Below are 19,181 nucleotides of genomic sequence, written 5' to 3'. Positions count from 1 at the left end.
AGCTGCTTTTTATAGCCAATGATTATTAACAACTAAAAAAACGAACCGCAAAGCATCGAATAATTGTACGTTCTCTTCCCAAATTCTCCATTTTTATTTAAAGATTGACAGACAATTGCAGAGCACTTACTGCTTGCTTTATTACTGTATATATTATATGTAATATATATAATATTATAATATATATAATATTTACAATGTATATAATATATGAAATAGTATATATTATTACTATATATATAATAGTTGAAAATTCAGAAGAGGTATCACAACAGTTATTGCATTTCTAATTGTAACAAAATATTATTTTACAATTCTCCTAAAAGTGCAAAACGTAATCTTACACAATATAAAACACAATTGCAAGAAAATACAATACTACTATACTAATATTATAAGCTGTTTTACAAGACGTACCAAAGAACAATGAGACGATACAAAATTTGCTACATTGTTTAAAGCGAACCAAACAATACAATGACGTGCAAACTTGATTTCTTAATTAGACTATATTCTCGGCTATACTATACTTTCTAGAATAGACTATAAAAATATTTATAGTCTATTCATCATTTAACAAATCTATTTCCCTTAAACTCTACTTCACAGCCATTAGCTCGATGCAATTATCGATTTCGAATCATTTATAAAACGATTGATTGTTCTTTCGAAATTTAATTGATTTATAATTGATTAAAAATTGAAAATTACATCGATTGCCCGAGTCTCACCACGTGGAGGTTGCTGTGACTGGAGACCCGAAAAAAAGAGTCAGAATAAAGTTATTATTTATTATAATTTCGTTACCATAATTTCCTGTACATGTATTCTCTGTTTTATTTTTAGTATTCCATCTAGCAAAATAAACAGTAGAATGAATTAGTCGCTTTAAGAGACAATTATATGTACAAAATTACACGCAACTTATATAAAATTATAAATAGTCGTGCACAAAGTATAAACTTGAAGAAACGCTGTGTAAGCTTGGTGAACAGAGCACTGATCTTGGAAATAAATTTCAATAATTACGATATTGATTTACCATAGGATACTGATATTGTCTATCAACTATTAATTCAACAATTATCTCTATCAGCTATCAACTCGATAATTATTTATCAACTATCAACTCAATTAATTTATTTATCAACTAATTTCTGTCGCTCTAAAATAAAGCACACTTTATTAATGACGTCTACGTAGAAGTTTCGTCTACTAAAAATTCGTCCATGTAAAAGTTTCGCCCATTCAAAATTCGCCCACTAAAATATTTCATAAATTACCAAATTTCCCAGCAAAAATTTCACATCTCCAACCCCATGATTCGTCTCCACACCTCCTTCATTCAAACTATGGATGTATCTCCTATTCCTCTTTATACATTGACGTAAGCCCGACTATGAATGAGGGTTCCCCACGCTTCAACTGTTCTTTATCCTGCACCATTGATCACCAGTAATCGACTGAGTTGAATGAACACGTGTTTCACGTCTGACTGAAAACCAACTGTGAGAACACCGAAGAGAGACCGCCAACAGGAGGGATGTGAGGGGGGGGGGGGGGGGGTGCCACAGTCCATCGTTGTATGTTAGTCAATGTTAAATTATTAATTCTGTCCCTTCGATAGGAGGAGCGCCGCAATCGTTGGTCAATAATTTAGGTTGCAATTTTTCTGAAAAAATGTCAGAGCGTCGCTTATAAGAGATTCATAATTCACGGTAAGTCATTAATCTGTCTTATTGAATGACAGACAGGTTAAGCGACTTGCGTAATAAGGAAGATGTTTTTCATTGTCTAACGGATATTTTATTTTTTTTTTTGTTAAAATCTTCGGATTTTCGTTCGACGAATTATTGGCGAAATTTTAGCGAATGCTTTTTGCTTTTAAATTGGACAAGAATTTGTTTTATGGAGAAAATTCATAAGCGAGAGATGGATTAAATTTTCTTATGATTTATAACATTGTTTGGGAGATAATTATGAGATATATATTTATTGATAAGATATTAGTAAGATGTTAGTTATAATAAGATATATTAATAGGGTATATTTATTAATGATATTTGTTACTTATAAGATACTATTAATCAGATATAATTATTAATAGAATATATTGTTACTTGTGAGATACTAATCAAATATATTTATTGATAGGATATATTATTACTTATGAAATACTAATCAAATATGTTTATTAGCAAGATATACATATTATTACTTGCAAGATATTAATCAGATATAATTACTAATAAGATATATTATTACTATTATTACTATATATTATTACTTATGACATACTATATTGCATGTAAGATATTAATCAGATATATTTACTAGTAATATATATTACTAATAAAATATATTACTAACAAGGTATATTACCCATAAGATATATTTCTAAACAAAATATATTACCCACAAGATATACTACCAACAAAATACGTTACCCACAAGATACTCACAATATACTTCGCACCAATAACACCCTTAAATCGCCTAAAATTCGCCAAGAAATCCAATCAACAAACAAACAAAATTTCTCTAAAATTCGACTCGAATAAAAAGAACACCAATAAGACACCGTGTCGCGGTACACATAATTCAAGAATTAAGTGTCTCGCATTTTCTCGCATTTCCTTGATAGTCGATTAATCAAACCGATCGATCCGGGCTTTTTCTCTAATCGCGTACGAATTACGATCAATTTTGCGAGATCGTCGGAAAATTGAAATAATCGTAGAACAGGCTGAATAAAACACGAGGCCGAGCCGTAGTTGGACAATGTCGCGGATTCTACGGAGGAAACGTAGTTCGACTGCGGCCGATGATGGAGGTGTTCGACGGTAACTACAAATTCTATCAGACCCTGATGTGCTTCACCGGTCTCTGGCCGTACGACAAATCGTTCCTGACGAACGTACAGAGATTCGTTGTTCTCGTGATGACGTTCACCTGCATTGCGAGCCAGGTGACAATGATTCAGCTCATAACGGAACGAATAATTTTCATGTAATGTATATGCAACTGTATATTTATGTGAAATAATAATTAACGCGCGGTTTTGAAAATAAGAGATTCGGTGATGATTGTTTAGGGATTGTTAGTGAAATATTTGAGGAAAGGGTGCGGGTCGTTGTTAGCCCTTTGCTGTACGATTTCTTTCAGAATTATGTCGATTGCCATTTTTTCGTCGTTAACAATTTATTGGCCGGTAGTTTATTAATCGGTTATCATGGTAACCAATAATTCAGTTAGTTAGTATAATAGTTAACCAATTATTGCTATATAATCTTTTAAATATTAAATATTTATCGCGATTAATAAAATAAATAAAATGACATTTCCTCGATGTCACGTGACGATTTTTCTTTCCCCTTTTGTCTTCATTTACTTCCATTTTTAGATTCTGTTAACAGAGGATTCAAATTTTGTTACGATTTAATAGACGCGAATGGCAGCCGTATTTATTGAATCATTCAATAACTCATTTGTTACGAGTCTGACTCGTTATTATAGTGCAAAGGGTTAATATTCGACTTATTTTTGTCTGAGAAGTTATTGCATCGACTAGAATGTATATAGTGATTAGTATATAATATAATAATGCGTTAGGTATGTTTTTTTAGATATGCATCACGACGAGCGTTAAATTGTCGCTGAACGAGGTGGTTGTGATGATATCGTTTGGTTCGACGTTATTTTTATATCTTTTACGATATTCTACCTCTGTCGTGTTCTTTCCAGTGGTAAGTTAATTTAGTTAAAATCAACTAATCACTTAATTTAATTAAAATATGCTCGGATGTTAATTTTATCAACTAAAAAACACTTTATCAAGGACACTGGACGAAAGAATTTCCTGAATAATTGCTCTCTTAAAACACATTTCGCTTTACAATAATGATTAATAAATAATTACAGTACTTGACTAGTAACCAATCTAGGTAATGCAACGTCGAAGCTTGGAATTAAAGAACAAAAATGTCAATGTCGAAAAATGTAGAATTTCCTGCGTAAAATTTTAATAATCACCCCTTAATTTCAATTAATTTCAATTAATTTATACAGAATTTATATTATTTATAAATTTCGTTCAAAATCATAGTAAATCATCACTTTTATAAACCAATATAAAACGACTGCTTTTTATACTTTGTAAATTTAGCCTTAATAAATTTATTTCTTAATTTTAATTAGCATTTTCGTGTGATTTCAGATGAAGTTTGTGTTGGACAATATGCAGAGGGATTTTTCGGAGCTGAGGGACCCGATCGAGTTGGAGATGTTCTTGGAAGATTCCATAGTAGCGAAACGCATTGTCCAGGCTTATTTCGGTAATCGGTATAATAATACAGTTTCGAAAATGAAAAGGGCCATAGGTTTTGGGTTTTCAATTTTTAGGTTCTTTAGGTTCATAATATTTAGGTTTTTAGGTTCTCAATTTTTAGGGCCTTTGGGTTCTCAATATTGTCTTTAGGTTCTCAATGTTTAGGTTTTTTAGGTTCTTAATATTTAGATTTTTAGGTTCTCAATTTTTATATTTTTTAGTTTCTGAATTTTTAGATTTTTCAAGTTCTCAATCTTTAGGTTCTCAATTTTTCGATTCTTTAGTTTCTTTAGGTCCTCAATTTTTAGGATCTTTAGGTTCTCTTCAAATTCTCTAAAATTTAAAAAATGGTGGAGATTTCAATGGTGGAAATAAAAGCAAACATTTACTATACCAAAATATGAATTTTATCTCATTTTTGATGTCTCTTATTTTTACAGAAACTAACAGAATCTCTCTTCATACATTAAGCACTCTAACATCGCATAATTCTGTGTTCCAGTTATGGTGTGCACCGGCGGAGTATGTCTACTAGGAACGCTAGGAGTCTCTACGTTCGTGGATTCCGATATGCAGCTCCATTTCTTGAATCTCTTAGGATTCTTTTACAAGGAGAGAAGTCAACGGAGCGTTTTTACTTGCTGGCATATAATATTCACAACTTTGTGTGGTTTATTAACAATGACGTGCACGGAGGGATCAGTTACCGTTTTTGCCTCCTACATAAGTGGACTGTTGAAAATTGCTACGTACGTTTTAATTAAAGCCATTTCTTCAATTTTATATAATTATTCTTTTGTTTTCAGCGCTATAGATTATTATTAAAAAGGTTGCACGAACACTTTGCATTAAACAAGCATGATAATTAGATTAATTGACAGGTTGTCATTTGAGAATACCTTTCTTTTCTTTAATAATTTTAACAATTCGAAAATAATATAGAGATATGAATTATTATAATTTTCTAGTAATATTTTATATAATATTTCACTGTATAATAATATGAGGAAATTAATGCAACATCTTCTTCAAAGCGATTATATTATTATATCTTTAATAATTTTAACAAATCAAAAGTAGCATAAAGCCATAAATTATTACAATCTTTCACTATCGTTATTGCTATATAATAATATAAAAAATTTAGTGCAACAGCTTCTTGCAAGCGACTATATTTCTCCAATTACATATAATATAATTATTGACACAATAACATAAATTCGTACGAACAACTGTACTATATTCACAATATATTTCCTATCATAACTGATTACATATATTTTTCTGTTTTCAGTTATCGGATGCAAAACGCAGTGAACACAGTGGCGAATTCGCACACGCTGAAAATCATAGACATACGGTCAGCCATGGAAATGCACCGCCGTGCTATTTTGTTGGTACCTTCATCTAAATATTATTCATAAATTAAAACACTATTATTCGCATACGTTTCATTACGCTTTCTTTTACATGTTTTTTTATAAATCTTGCCTCCGTTGATGACCTGAACGTATTGGAACATTATGGTTGCTTGGACGAAGCTATTCGCACAGGTATACCACGGACATCATGCTGCCATGCTTGGTGCTGATACTAGTAGCTGTCGTCGCTTATGGTGTGAATTTATATGGGGTAAATATCGTTGGAATTAAGGGAATAGAGTTCGAGAGATAATCAGGCGAAACTTTAACTCTTTCGGAATTTTAAGGCATTGTAAAGAGATTGATTTTCCTTTGTTACAGTTTTTTATTAGTATAACGGAGTCCAGTGATAGGGATGCTGTGATGCTTAGTATACACTTTGTGATGGCGTACACTACGTTTATCTGTGGAAATAATTATAGTGGGCAATTAGTGTTGGACAGCAGCAGCAAACTTTTCCGGGAAACGTGAGTTCATATTTTTCCATTTAAAAAATAATTGTACCAATAAAACATTAACCCTTCGCCGTCGAAGAACCGCCAAATTAACCGAAGAATTATTAACCCTTTGGTTTTGAGACACCACTAAAAATTGTTCTGTCGTGTCTGAAAATATAATTGTATGATCTTGTATGATATAACAATCACGTAGTAATTTAACAACAATGTTGAATGGGTCAGATACAATTCATTATGGTACCGCATACCAACAAAGATGCAAAAGCTGGTGTTATTCTCAATGATGAGAAGTCAGACGGACGTTGCGTTCAATCTTGCCGGCTTGTTCACCCCTTGTTACGAAGGCTTTACAATGGTAATTAACCCCTTCGTTGCTATTCGAAATAACACTCTATTCAACAACAAATTTTAAAATAAAATTTAAACAAATTTTATCATAAATATTTCTTTCAGATGATGAGCTCCTCCTTTTCCTATTTTACTCTACTTTGCTCAGTGTAGTCGAATTTACAGGAGCAACTGTTGCGGCTATATAGTGTCTCCAAAGGGTTAAGCTACGAATAACAAACTCCAAAATGTAATTAGCGCAAATGAGTGCGGGTATGCCATCCAGTAAAACTTTTGCAGGTATTAGAGGGTGAGCGTAGGTAATATGGAACAACAGGTAACATCAAACTTTGTTAAATAATGGTATAAATCTCTGAGTACCTATCATGGAATGCTTTTTATGGGTTATAAGATTACCATCGATTTATTATAAATAAATAAAGCTGTTATTGTTGAATATAATGGTTTCGAAAATATTTATTTAATATGGGTAGAAGATTGTGCGAGTGAAATGGTACGAGCGTGTACCTATTATGGAACGCGTAGTATCTATTAAGGAACATTTGTACCTAATATGGAACGCGTAGCACCTATCACGGAACATGTGTACCTAATACGGAACATTTGTACCTAATAAGAAACATGTGTAGCTAATTTGGAACGAGTGTACCTATTAAGGAACGCGTGTACCTAATACGGAACACGTGTTCCTAAGAACTGTAAAATGCTATTTGCAAATTAGAATTAAATCCTTTGTTTTAAATAATTAATAGACTTTTTTTACAAGTATCTCAAGAAGGTAAAACCATAAAGTTTATCTCAATATATCGTTAATATTAAAAATACGGTTCGCATCGATTTGAAGTCAGTCGAAGCAAAGACAAAGAATTAATTCGATTCTTTTAACATTATATATAAATATATATATTATAACTTGTATTCTCTAAATTATATCATATTTCATTATAAATTTCTACTTTAATATGCCTTAAAACTATTTAAATATCCAGCATAGAAATCAAAGTATATATCAAGGTATATAAAATATATTTCGAATAATTGTTTCCAGTGCATCTTAAAATCAAAAGCCGCCTCACTAATTAATAATTTCCTTCGACAGGACTTTATCAGTTATTATCCATCGATTCGAATATTGTTTATCCGTAGACCGCGACGATACCATGCGGCGGAGCTGCGGTCGTTCGCGATTCGGCTAGGTAGTTCGCGAATAGTTCACGCCAGCTGATCGGCGTTAGCGCAGCGAGCAAGTGTCAAGTTTGTCGAGCAGGTGGTGCTCGCGTGCCCACCGTATTCGTAATGGCGTGCGACGGCTAGGAAAAGGGCAACAACGCGCACGAGTGGCTCGGGTTTTCGTTCGGTTGTAAAAACAGGAAGTGTGTCGTGTGCGTGCGTGGTGCGACGGTATCGAGGAAAATGACAGCCACGTCGAGCGTCCTGCCGTCGTATCAGCGGTTCGTGAACGGTGTGCCGGTGTCCTTGTTCTCGAGACGGTCGTTCCGTCCGCGTGGAAAGTACCTGATCCTGTTGGTGTCGTGTGTATTGTCGTTCGGTGTCGTGTGTTTCGGTATGTTCTTCTTCTTGCCGGATTTCCGCTCGGGTACCGGCGGCGCGGCTGTGAACAGCGTGTACCGTGTGTACCAGCACATGCAGAAAGCGGGACCGGAGCTGCTCATACCGGCGCCACCTCGTATGCAAATGGGTTTGAAGGGCCCCGTGGCCCACCTGAACGACGTGCCACCCGGCCACGAAGGCGCCGATCATCAGGATGTCCATTTGCTCGAGGACAAGCAAAAGCTCCAGGTCCGCGCTAGCCTGTGTTGTCTCGACGTACCCGTTTCTTTCGAGTCTCGATACTCGACTATCGAATTCTTGCTCGTTCGAAAGCGCGCCACCTGTCACCGTGCCTCTTGCTCCTTCTTTCTCTCGCTCTCGCCCGTAACGTCTCTCTCCCTTCGTTTTACTCTCGATTCCTTTCTCTTTCTCCATTTTCTCTCACTCGCGGACTGGCTCATAGACTCTTTCTCTCTTTCTCACTCTTTCTAGCTTTCTCTCGCCCTTGTGCCGTCCTCTTCCCACTCCATCTATTTCTCGCGCTTTCTGCTCCATTTCGATCTCTCTTTATCTCCCGCTCGTGACATTCAAAACGATAACAAGCGATCTGCCAGTGACGTTTCACCGTTAAACATTTCTGTTTTCTCTTCCGCGAACTGTACGCGCCTCCCCTGCCTCCACTCCCCGGCTGTTACACGCTTCTCCCAACTTGTTTGTTTACATGCCGCCTCACTGACACATTCCTCCCGTGGTCACGTGATCCCGTGACGGTCTGAACTTCAGCACAATAGGCGAGAGTCGTTCGACCTTTCCTTCCAAGGCAAATTGTTTCCTGCCCGATTCGAAGAAAATCCTGCTGCCGATATTCGTGCGGATAAAATGTATCCTATAATCCCGAATTACGTGGAAACTAGACGCGTGCTCCGCTGCCGAAAGATTCTTGCGTACGTATATCGACCGTACGAAACGCGGCGCGAGTTATACGAAGCATAGATAGGACGACGGAAACAGAATTGCAAATTTCTCTGTCGAAACGTTAGTTGGAGGATGATTGTTGAAAAAACGTGATAAATGTAGTGACAGGTATTAATTGTCTACTTGGTATTGTTCGAAGCAGAATATTCGTTTACGAGGTTAACAAGATTATTGCTTTTTTAAGCTCACTTTAGCTTACTTTATAACCTAGTTTGAATTTTCAACTTCCTGGCGACTTTTAGATGAATTTATTTCTTTTTTAACTATCCAATATTGTTTACAAGGTTAAAATCCATCTTTAACTCAATTTAGCTTACTTTAACTTAATGTGAATTTTCAATTTTCTGGAGAGTTTTAGGTGAATTTATTTAGCCGAATTTATTTCTTTTTATTTTAGAGTCGAATAGAAATGTTTAGGCTTTGGTTTTTTGTTTTTTATTCTTGGTAAGACGTGTCCACGGTTTCCCGCCAGAAAGTCTTAGCATATTTGATGGGGCTAAGTGAGGTAATAATGTTATTGAGAGAATATGATTGTTTTGCTGAGTAAATAATTATTTTCGCGGTCAGATCTCTTCGATGTCGTGGTCATTATTTTTCAGATGCAACTGTATAGTTTGGTTTGTATGTTTTTATTGTTTTATGTGTTTATATTGATTTATGTGTCTGTATTGATTTATGTCTCTATTGATTTATTTGTGTATATTCATTTATATGTCTATATTGATTTATAGGTCTATTTTTCTTTATATATCTATATTGATTTATGGGTATATTTTTCTTTATATATTTATTTTGATTTATATGTCTACTTTTATTGATACGTATACTATTATTTATACCTAAATGCACAACATACTGAATTCAACTTTCCAAACTGCCATTAGCGAGCACCCGTTCGGACTGTTTCTTTCCTGTAATTACAGAGTCAGCCGGCGCTAATTGCTATTTCTCGGTAACTGATAAGATTCATAGAGAGCCTCATTTTTCTTTGTGCAACGTCTTCCTTTGCCTTATGGATTTCGTCACTAGCGCGTTGGAAGTTGTTCAAGGTGTGAATCACTGAATAAGTAATCCCATCCACTTATCTTTTATTCAAACGAAATTGTAGTCGGTCGCTCGATTAGCTGAACTTTTGTCGGGCTTCTGTTATTTGAAGTGCTGTTTGAATATGTCACGAAAACTTCCCACGCAATTTTCTTGCGTTTTTCTTGTTTAATTGATTCAATACTATATTAATTAATTCAATATCTGATATTAATTCAGTATTAATTCAAATATATAAAATAAAGAATATACTTGAGTATTAATTAATTTAATATTTGGTACTGTATCCTTGATATAAAATAAATAATATACTTGAGCATTAATTAAGATACTTGAGTATTTATTAATTTAATATTTGGTACTGTATTCTTACTATAAAATAAAAAATATATTAATTTACTAGGAATTACAGAATAATTTCTGTAAATTTATTTCTCGATTCACAAGGTTAGAAATGTAGCTATTAAATTATGAAAATTTATACTGATTTCAATTTTTTTATTAAAGTTCTAAAGGAAAGAAATTTCTACAGATAATTATTATTAATTTAATATGAATTTCTAAGCAAGGAAAATAGAAACTTGTATCAAACATTGTTTAAATGTTAAATAGCCAAGATTCTTAATACTAAAAATTCTACAGATGTTATATTTATTCCATTAACGTAAAAATCGAAGTCAGTCGATTGTTATCGAATTATCTAATCATTTAATTTTCATGCTAGAGAGATGTACAATGCAACGCTCTCGAGAACAAGTTCTATCAACGCTAATAGACTCTCACCCTAAAATGTTACAGCACAATTTCCGACGTATCGACCCTCGTGGAAATGTTTCACTAGTGTCGCACGTACATACCGGGTGTCGCAAATATATCACAAACGTTATCAATACTATCTGTAATCGATATAAAATACCGGGAAACGGAATTCGCATTAAATATACAGTAAATAATATCGCGTGCAAATGGAAAATAGCAACGGCGACCTTCTTTTATTACTTATTTTTATTTATCCTGTTACTATTTACTTCTGGTCATTTATTTTTCTATTATTTACTCCTTCATTATTTATCTCTCTATTATTTATTCCTTTACTGCTTACTTTCGGTCATTTATTCTTTATTCTTTTACATAAATAAAATAGACAAAAATTGAGCATTTTCTCAATTTATTATCTCGTATCAAATTTTCTTCAACTCGTAACATTATTGCATTTGATATTGCAAAATTTTTCCTAATACTACTTTTCGTCGACGCTGTTCAAATAAACAGCACAGCATGTGTAAATAGTATTCGTAATTAGATTTTTCGTGGCCGTAATATATTCGTTCGATGCCGAAAGGAGAAGCTTCGATCCGATGAATATTTAAAAGCCTAGCGTATAATGCATTTTTTATTAGCACGCGTTTATACACGGTTTAAATTTTCACGCGGCGGATTAAAACGGCGCGACGCGGATATTCAATGGGTGATCGTGTCCCCCGATACCGATGCATTGAATGTAAACCATTATTTAATAGGTGTTCATTTGCATCCGATACGCCGCGCTTCGTTGTTTATAAATGACGTACTAATCGTAGTTTAATAGCACGAGTCGCTAAAAATGTTCGATCAAAAAGATTTGTTCGTTTAATAAATCGTCTAATAGCAGAAATCATATTTTTATTAAATCTTTTTGTCGACAAATTAATTTCTAATGTTCAAAAATTTTTGATTTCGTGAAAAATCAGATTTTTAATGCTTTTTTAACATCGTTTTGACAAATAGTGTCGAGATGATACATAGATAACAATTTTTAATGAAATAGTACTCCTACGGTTTATATTTACTTCGACGATAGCAGTCGTTAGTTTGTGATATCACTATGATAACCGCGAAGAGATTGTTTGTTCAGGCGTGAATTATTATCAGTAGATTGCGGATTTTTTTAAATAATAGTCATACTCGACATTTGTAATACTTTATCGATCGGTGATTCGGTCATAAATATTTTTATAATGTTATAATGTTAGCATAGAATAATATTTATTTTATCTGTATCGTTTATTTTATTTTATTTATGTTATTCATAAATAAAATAAAATAAACGATATTATATACGATTTATTATTATATTTGAAATAATCGTATAATAATACCATAATATTTAGGAAGACTGTCAGGAAGATTCTTAGAAGTTGTTAAAATGTAAAATTCAAGAAGATTGTTAGAAGTTGTTAAAATGTAAAATTCAAGAAGATTGTTAGAAGTTGTTAAAATGTAAAATTCAGGAAGACTGTTAATTGTTAAAATGAGACTTGCTTCATGCTAAAGCTGTTGCAACTATTATTAAGGGCACGTCAATTTCCAAGTGCACCCTGCACCCTTCTCTCTATATCTAAAAAATAAAGCTCAGGGTGTACATCGAGGCCTAGGTAAGCAGTCAATTGTTAAGCTCACCCTTCACTCAACCCCTTTATCCAATTCCAGCGCAAACCATGATTTTTCACACGTTTTCCAATTTTTCACACATTTTCTAATTTTTCACACATCTCTAACAAAATGTTTCCACTATTCTCTTCTCTATTTATTTTTATCAATAAATGTTTCCCCGGGCTTACAAAAATACCGGGTGTTAATTAAAAATCCATCACTTTTAAAATATTAAAAATACTATTTTACATAATATTAAAAATGCTATTAAAATACAGTAACATTCAGTTACTATCTTTTTATTTATAAAAAAATACTAGAGTCACTTGTCGATACGCTTCGCGTGTCTTGATTCGGTCACACCCCTTATAAATTAGTATTTCATTTACGTGAACAGTAAACTAATTAACGTCGCATTGCAGGCGAAAATCGACGAGGAGTACCAGCATCAGAAGACGCTGGAGAAACCGGAAGTGAACGTTGGTGATTCGCGAGTGCGTACGAGTAGTTCGTCGTCGTTGGTCGTCCATCGGAAGGACGACGTTCTGGAGACAGTGCCACCAGCCCCAGCGGATAAGCTGCCCCTGTCTGTCGGCGGAGAGGACTCGGACGCCGTCGCCGGGAAGCGGAGGGACAAGGTGAAAGAGGTGAGCCCTTAAAAATTTTCCTAATATTCTATTTCGCCAAGATTATTCTTCTACTTAACCCTTTCGTTAGTGGTACTGACGATAGTCGACCAAAGCGCGACGTGCTATGTTTAGCGTAATATATGATATTATTTAAATATTATATACGTAATATAGTAGAATACTATATATTGTATAATAAAATATAATAGAATAGAATATAATTTAATACAATACAATTCAATTCAACGCATTAGAATACAATATAATTCAATTCAACATATTAGAATATAATACAATTCAATTCAACATATTAGAATATAATATAATTCAATACAATATAATACAGTACAATACAAAATACAATACAATTCAATTCAGTACAGTTTAAAATACAGTATAATGAAATTCAATACAATACATAATAATATAATATATAACTTATATATAATAATACATAATATAACTATATATAATTTATAACGAAAGGGTTAAAATCGTGTGCTGGTATTAAAAGGATGTTATTTTCATTCCTCTTCTTTTACGAGGAACAATTTCAACATTCCTACAAATTATTTTGTATGAAATTCTGTGCATGAAATATTTACGAATTTACAGGTGGATTTTACAATATTTCAGAGCGATAGTTTACAGCTTTTTAGAAACCAGTAGATCGCAATTTTCTACTGTAGAGTTCAAAGTCAGAATTATTTCATTGACTGTAGATTTAATTATTGACTGTCCTATTATTACAAGTTCCTCCAACAAATTCATATTATCGAAATGCTTTCTTAAAATGAAACCATATCGTGGCATATTATTTGGAGAATTATTTTTCCTGTCGTGTATGAAATAAGGAAGCTAACGAAATAATTGATTATTGAAAGTTATTAGAATATGGCGAGTTAAAATTTGAAGAAGGGAAGCTAAAATATGAAGAAGAAAAGATAAATTAAAATATGAAATAAAATATGAAATAGGGAAGCTGAAATAAAATTAAGAAACTCGTAAAGATATTCCATTTAAGAGATTAAAATCGTACAGGAAAAGATCATTGATTAACATTATTACCATATTATACATAATACCATTTGGATAAATATACCTATATTATACTAATTTACAATTCTATATGTATAACTATTTTATGGCTATGGGTTAAAGCTATTTTTCTGACGCGCGTAAAAATGTCCTAAGTCGTCAGACCTACTACAAAATGACCGACCATTATCGCACCATGGTATACGCGTAATTTCCGTTTTTTCCCCACAAATCGTTTCCGAATCGGCGAATTGGTAACGAATCATAAATTGGTTTATGAATAATTCGTGACATTTTATTCGCATCCCGTTGCGCCGGTTTTAGCCGTCGAATTTTTTCCGGCCATTTCCCCGCGCGATTTCCTATCCACCGGGGTGTATTTATCGAATTTCCGAATTGCGCGCTCATCCTCGCGGATTCTAGAGCGCCCCCGGGGGTTAGTAACCTCGGCTCGCGTTGTTAATAATTAACAATTAACAATTATTACATTATATGTCACTGCCCAGCACTAATATTCTTTATGATTTATATATATTATATAACATTCTTCAGGACGAGCCTAGCCGGCTATTTTTGAGGTTAGGACTTTTGCCTAATATCATAAAAATAGTATCATAAAAAGAGAAAAGTTCCGAAGGGGTGTGTCCCATGTTAGTTTGCAACGGTGGCGAAGCCGTGATCACACCTGGAGGAATTTCCCGTCTTTGTTAAAATATCGCTGTCACTCCCCGCCTTCCATATCCCAGCAACTTCCCAAAAGGACGCGCCGAGGCGCGAAGGAAGGGCGTCTTCTTGAAACAGACTCGCCGATTGGTTATTGCCAAAATCATGGAAAACCAATCGGCGAGTATTAGAAACGCGCGAGAGGGGTGGCAGTTTACCTCGAGAGACAACATTTTTTCGAACGTAAGAGTTGGAATGGAATTGGAGGACCTCGGACCTCCGAAGGAAAGGTGTAAATAGTACGAGGCTGAATATATAAGTTTTTTCGCCACTAAATTCCGGTCCTCCCATTTAATATGGTGGACATATAACGTCACGCGTACAATGTCACAATTCGTCGCTAGTACCGACGACGCCAAAACAGAGCCCCATTATCTATTTATCAGTCTATTAAACGCTTTAGACCGCGGTCGGATAAACCGGCCCGGCCTTCCATCAATTTTTAATAATCTCGTATCAACGGTGTCACCAAAGCCGCCGTCTAGCGCGCATTGTGATCGGCTTTATGGCGGCGCAACTCTCTTTTTTTTTCCCCTCTCGCCGCGCCGCGCTTTTTCCCACCGTTTGTATTCACTTCCCGAAATTGATGGCGCGTTTCCAATTCATCCAATTCGGCCCGTTGTTTGACGATAGCACGGCCCGCAAAAGTGTTTCACCGTCGACGTGTCCCGTGAAATTTGCGTAAAAACGCGCAGGGCCGTAGTTTGCCCATTTACGATGGGAACGTAAATGTTTGCTTGTTTCCGCTTCGAATTATGTGTTTCGTACAGCCTCGGAAGTAATTAACTTTCTGAACTGAGAGACTGTTATCGATTTTTATAGTTTCCCTTTTGATGTTTAAATAGTATTAAATGTTCAGTGTAATAATGCAAAAGTGGTATAATACGGTTTAGATTATTATTTACGAGTGGATAGCGAAGGTTTTTTTAAGGTTAGGTTTTCAGATTGTTAAGTATCTTTGTTAGCGATGCCTAGAAAATTGTTCATTAATTTTTATTTGTCTCTTTAATGTGTGTTGTATGTTCAAAGATTCGTTTTGTGAATTAATTTTCTATTAATATTGTATATTATATTATTTTATTAACACATTGCGTATAGGAGACTAGGTATCTCATTTTCGTATTTCTTCGACTCAATCGATGACTGCAGCATAAAAAATCGCACGCAATAATTAGATACATAAAAATATATATAGTAACATTTCAGAATATCGTAAGTGAATATAAATACCAAATACGAATTTAAAAATGTGTATATATGCAATTTTTGAGTGGCCAAAAAACTGCGAACCCTGGAAACGTGTTAACCACTTCAGGGACGAATTTTTATAATAGTTAACAATCTATAATTCTTTCATTTTTATTTATCATCCATTTCATTTCGTTCGACGAGGTTTTATCAGTATTTATCAGATTCTCATTTTCTTCACCCTTATTATAATTATAATTTTAAGAAAACTAAGTGTACACGTGGGCAGTATCCCTGAAGAGGTTAATATTATACATTAAATTATTCTATTAATATTCTAATATTCATTATATTAACATTTTATATTTAAAAGCATTTCTTACTATATTTCCCTCCCTTCTCTCATCAACTACCCCTTATCACAGCTCTCAATCGCTTCCAATAAAAGGGTTGAATGCAAGCAGAAATGTTATTGTCTCATCCCTGCGTTCGAACAATGGCAATACTTTGTCCTCAAAGACAACAAATCGTTGCCTACGCGTGTTCACTTTATTCAAATAAATCGTCCTCGAGGGTTACTGTACTTTTTCTCGTCCTCGAGGGTTACTGTACTTTTTCTCGAAATCGAGGGTTGCTGTACTTGTTCTCGAAATCGAAGGATTCGAAGACAATAGGCGAGAGTATATTTCGCAGTGACGAACAGCCCATTTGGAAAAGTCGATTCGTTTAGCCTGGCATTGTGGAAAGCTGGAACTGCAACTGCGAAACCGCACACCCGGTTGACCATTGGGGAACGCGCGCTCGCGCGCTGCAACAACGGCGGAATCCTCCGAAAAGACATATCCGGCTTTCGGAACAGATGAGTCGGCGGGTGTAGTTTAATCGGTTACATGCAAACTGCCGGGAATCGGATGTGCATCGGCCTGCGCGACACGTCGCCGCCAGCCGATTCCGATTCCCGTTTCGCCGGCGCGTTTCCGGCCGCTGCCAGAATTAAACCGGGGTAACCGGGGAAAACTTTATGATGCTAATCATGCGCGTATTCTAATCGACGATCGAAGCCGACTGGTTGGGTTTCTACCCAGGGACGAAAGGGTTGACGAAAAAACCCTGAAAAAGAACGATTCGCTTTGAGATAAAATCGTGTAAAAGACTGTAGGGAAATTCATACCTTTGTTAACCCTTTATTGTACTTTGATAAGTCGGACACGTGATGGAGATTTCTAGGAGGAACCTAGTAAGTGTGAATAATATTTTTTGTTTGTTCAACCCTTTGCACTCGAAGGCGTTTTAAATGTAAGTCTAAAATCATTTCTTTGGCTTTTACTATTTTTCTTTTCTTTTTATATGGAATTAATTTTCGCGACTCGTGTCAATAGTTCTATTATTAACAATTTTCTAAATCTCAACTTTGTTACTATAAAAATTGTTACGAAATGTTCTGATATAATTTTAGTGGCGCCTTGGAGTCACCAATCGAGTGCAAAGGGTTAATAACAAGTAAAACTCGAGATAAAGATCTACTAAGATTTTTAATATTAATATTACAAATTTTTATTAAATAAAATTGAATTCTTCTGTTATTAAATATGTAGAAGCGATAGTAAATGAAGGAAATTAACCCTTTGCACTCTGCGACGCCATTAACATTGTCACACGTTTCAAAATTATTTTTACAGATATCGCGAAAGCTTAGATTGAAAAAATTATCGAAAGCTTAATAAATAAATTCTGAAATTCAATTTTATATGCATAGAATGAATTTTGTTATATAAAATAAAAATACTATGTTCCAAATAAATTATTTTAGATTTTTAGTTGCAATGGATTCGAGTGCAAATGGTTAATAAGTTTAAGAAAGTTTCGCTTTAAGACACTGCTTATGAGAATAATTAAAATATCGCTTCAAAAATATTTTTTGAATATTAGAGGTTGCAATAATAATGCATTTTGGATGCTAAAGGATCGGTGTATGATTAATAGTTCATTTTATAAACAAATATGAATTTTTATAGTTATTGTATAATAATTAAAACATACTTGATTCACTGTCCATATATAAGTCTATTATATTTGAATTTCTTCCAATTAAAATATAATAAATAAACCAATTATACTTTAATCTCTTTAAATTAAAGTATAATAAATAAACCAAGTGTATTTAATAGTATATTCGTATATAATTATATGTGAATCTCCTTGAATTAAAATATAATAAATAAACTAATAATATTTGAATCTCCTTGAATTAAAATATAATAAATAAACTAATAATATTTGAATCTCTGTTTCGTGTTTCGTTAAGATTAATTTCTCCAGACGATTTTATTGTTCGAACCCGGCGCGTAAAACAACGGGTTCGCGTTCAGCGCGAAAGGATTCACGGCAAAAATTCGCGCGTACGTCTTTCTCTCTCTCTCTCTCTCTCTCTCTCTCTCTCTCTCGGTCGACTCGTTAATTCGTGTTAACGTTTTTATTGCTAGCAAAAAAGCGCCGACACAACCGACGCACACACGCGGGAATACGCACATTTCCCCGTGTTCGCCGTCGAACGAATCAATTTGCCTTTTCACCTCGGCCCGCGAGAGGTCTGTTTATTTTCAGAGAAAAATAAAATCCGTGGAAAACCCCCGTAGCCCCGGTTGCCGTCCTGTTACGTTGATCTTTTTTAACCGGTTTATTCATTTCGGCCGAGTAATATTGCAAACTGCGCTTCGACGTTCTTGTTCCGTTCTGAGCTTTCCGGTGATCGGGTTAGTCGAACGTAATTAATTCTCTTCGTTGGACTCGACTTTTTTTGTTTTAGAACATTCTTATGGAACCCTTTAAATCGTTTGAAATTCTATTTATATTAAATCTCGATTAATCAGATATTTATATTAAATCTTGATTAATCAGTGTCGATATTGTAATATAAGGGGCGCAGGAAATTCCACCCCTTCTTGGTAGAAATTCACCCCTTGACATAACCCTTTTAATAGAATAGAATTCTCTGTCTTTGTTGCGAATGTTTAGTAGATAAAATTTATTTTCTTTCTGGAATAATTGACGTCTTTTTTTATCTATG

General features: G+C 34.3%; 2 protein-coding genes across 3 annotated transcripts; both read left to right on the top strand.

The window, feature by feature from the left end:
• Positions 1-2,491: 2,491 nt before the first annotated feature.
• Positions 2,492-6,995, top strand: LOC144469797 (uncharacterized). Of its 2 annotated transcripts, none has more exons than XM_078180446.1 (9): positions 2,492-2,968; positions 3,627-3,746; positions 4,217-4,334; positions 4,830-5,076; positions 5,622-5,720; positions 5,881-5,959; positions 6,070-6,215; positions 6,429-6,561; positions 6,660-6,995. In XM_078180446.1, the coding sequence occupies exons 1-9, from the start codon at positions 2,825-2,827 to the stop codon at positions 6,705-6,707; spliced, it is 1,134 nt and encodes a 377-aa protein (XP_078036572.1). In that variant the 5' UTR covers positions 2,492-2,824; the 3' UTR covers positions 6,708-6,995. The 2 variants fall into 2 exon arrangements, with proteins under 2 accessions (XP_078036572.1, XP_078036561.1); XM_078180435.1 differs by having other exon boundaries at positions 2,493-2,968; positions 5,869-5,959.
• Positions 6,996-7,842: 847 nt separating this feature from the next.
• Positions 7,843-13,195, top strand: LOC144470436 (mannosyl-oligosaccharide alpha-1,2-mannosidase IA-like). Its single transcript, XM_078181547.1, has 2 exons — positions 7,843-8,354; positions 12,959-13,195. The coding sequence occupies exons 1-2, from the start codon at positions 7,968-7,970 to the stop codon at positions 13,193-13,195; spliced, it is 624 nt and encodes a 207-aa protein (XP_078037673.1). The 5' UTR covers positions 7,843-7,967.
• Positions 13,196-19,181: the final 5,986 nt, after the last annotated feature.

This window comes from Augochlora pura, chromosome 1 (genome assembly GCF_028453695.1).
Source record: "Augochlora pura isolate Apur16 chromosome 1, APUR_v2.2.1, whole genome shotgun sequence".
NCBI classification, from domain to species: domain Eukaryota; kingdom Metazoa; phylum Arthropoda; class Insecta; order Hymenoptera; family Halictidae; genus Augochlora; species Augochlora pura.
This window is presented reverse-complemented; position numbering and strand designations above follow the sequence as displayed.

Bases quoted from the DNA above. Each gene is read 5' to 3' on its own strand.
- LOC144469797 (XM_078180435.1), top strand. From the start codon at position 2,825: ATGATGGAGGTGTTCGACGGTAACTACAAATTCTATCAGACCCTGATG. The intron at 5,077-5,621 runs GTACGTTTTAAT...TTCTGTTTTCAG, and splicing joins GGACTGTTGAAAATTGCTAC to TTATCGGATGCAAAACGCAG. The intron at 6,216-6,428 runs GTGAGTTCATAT...TGAATGGGTCAG, and splicing joins AGCAAACTTTTCCGGGAAAC to ATACAATTCATTATGGTACC.
- LOC144470436 (XM_078181547.1), top strand. From the start codon at position 7,968: ATGACAGCCACGTCGAGCGTCCTGCCGTCGTATCAGCGGTTCGTGAAC. The intron at 8,355-12,958 runs GTCCGCGCTAGC...GTCGCATTGCAG, and splicing joins AGGACAAGCAAAAGCTCCAG to GCGAAAATCGACGAGGAGTA.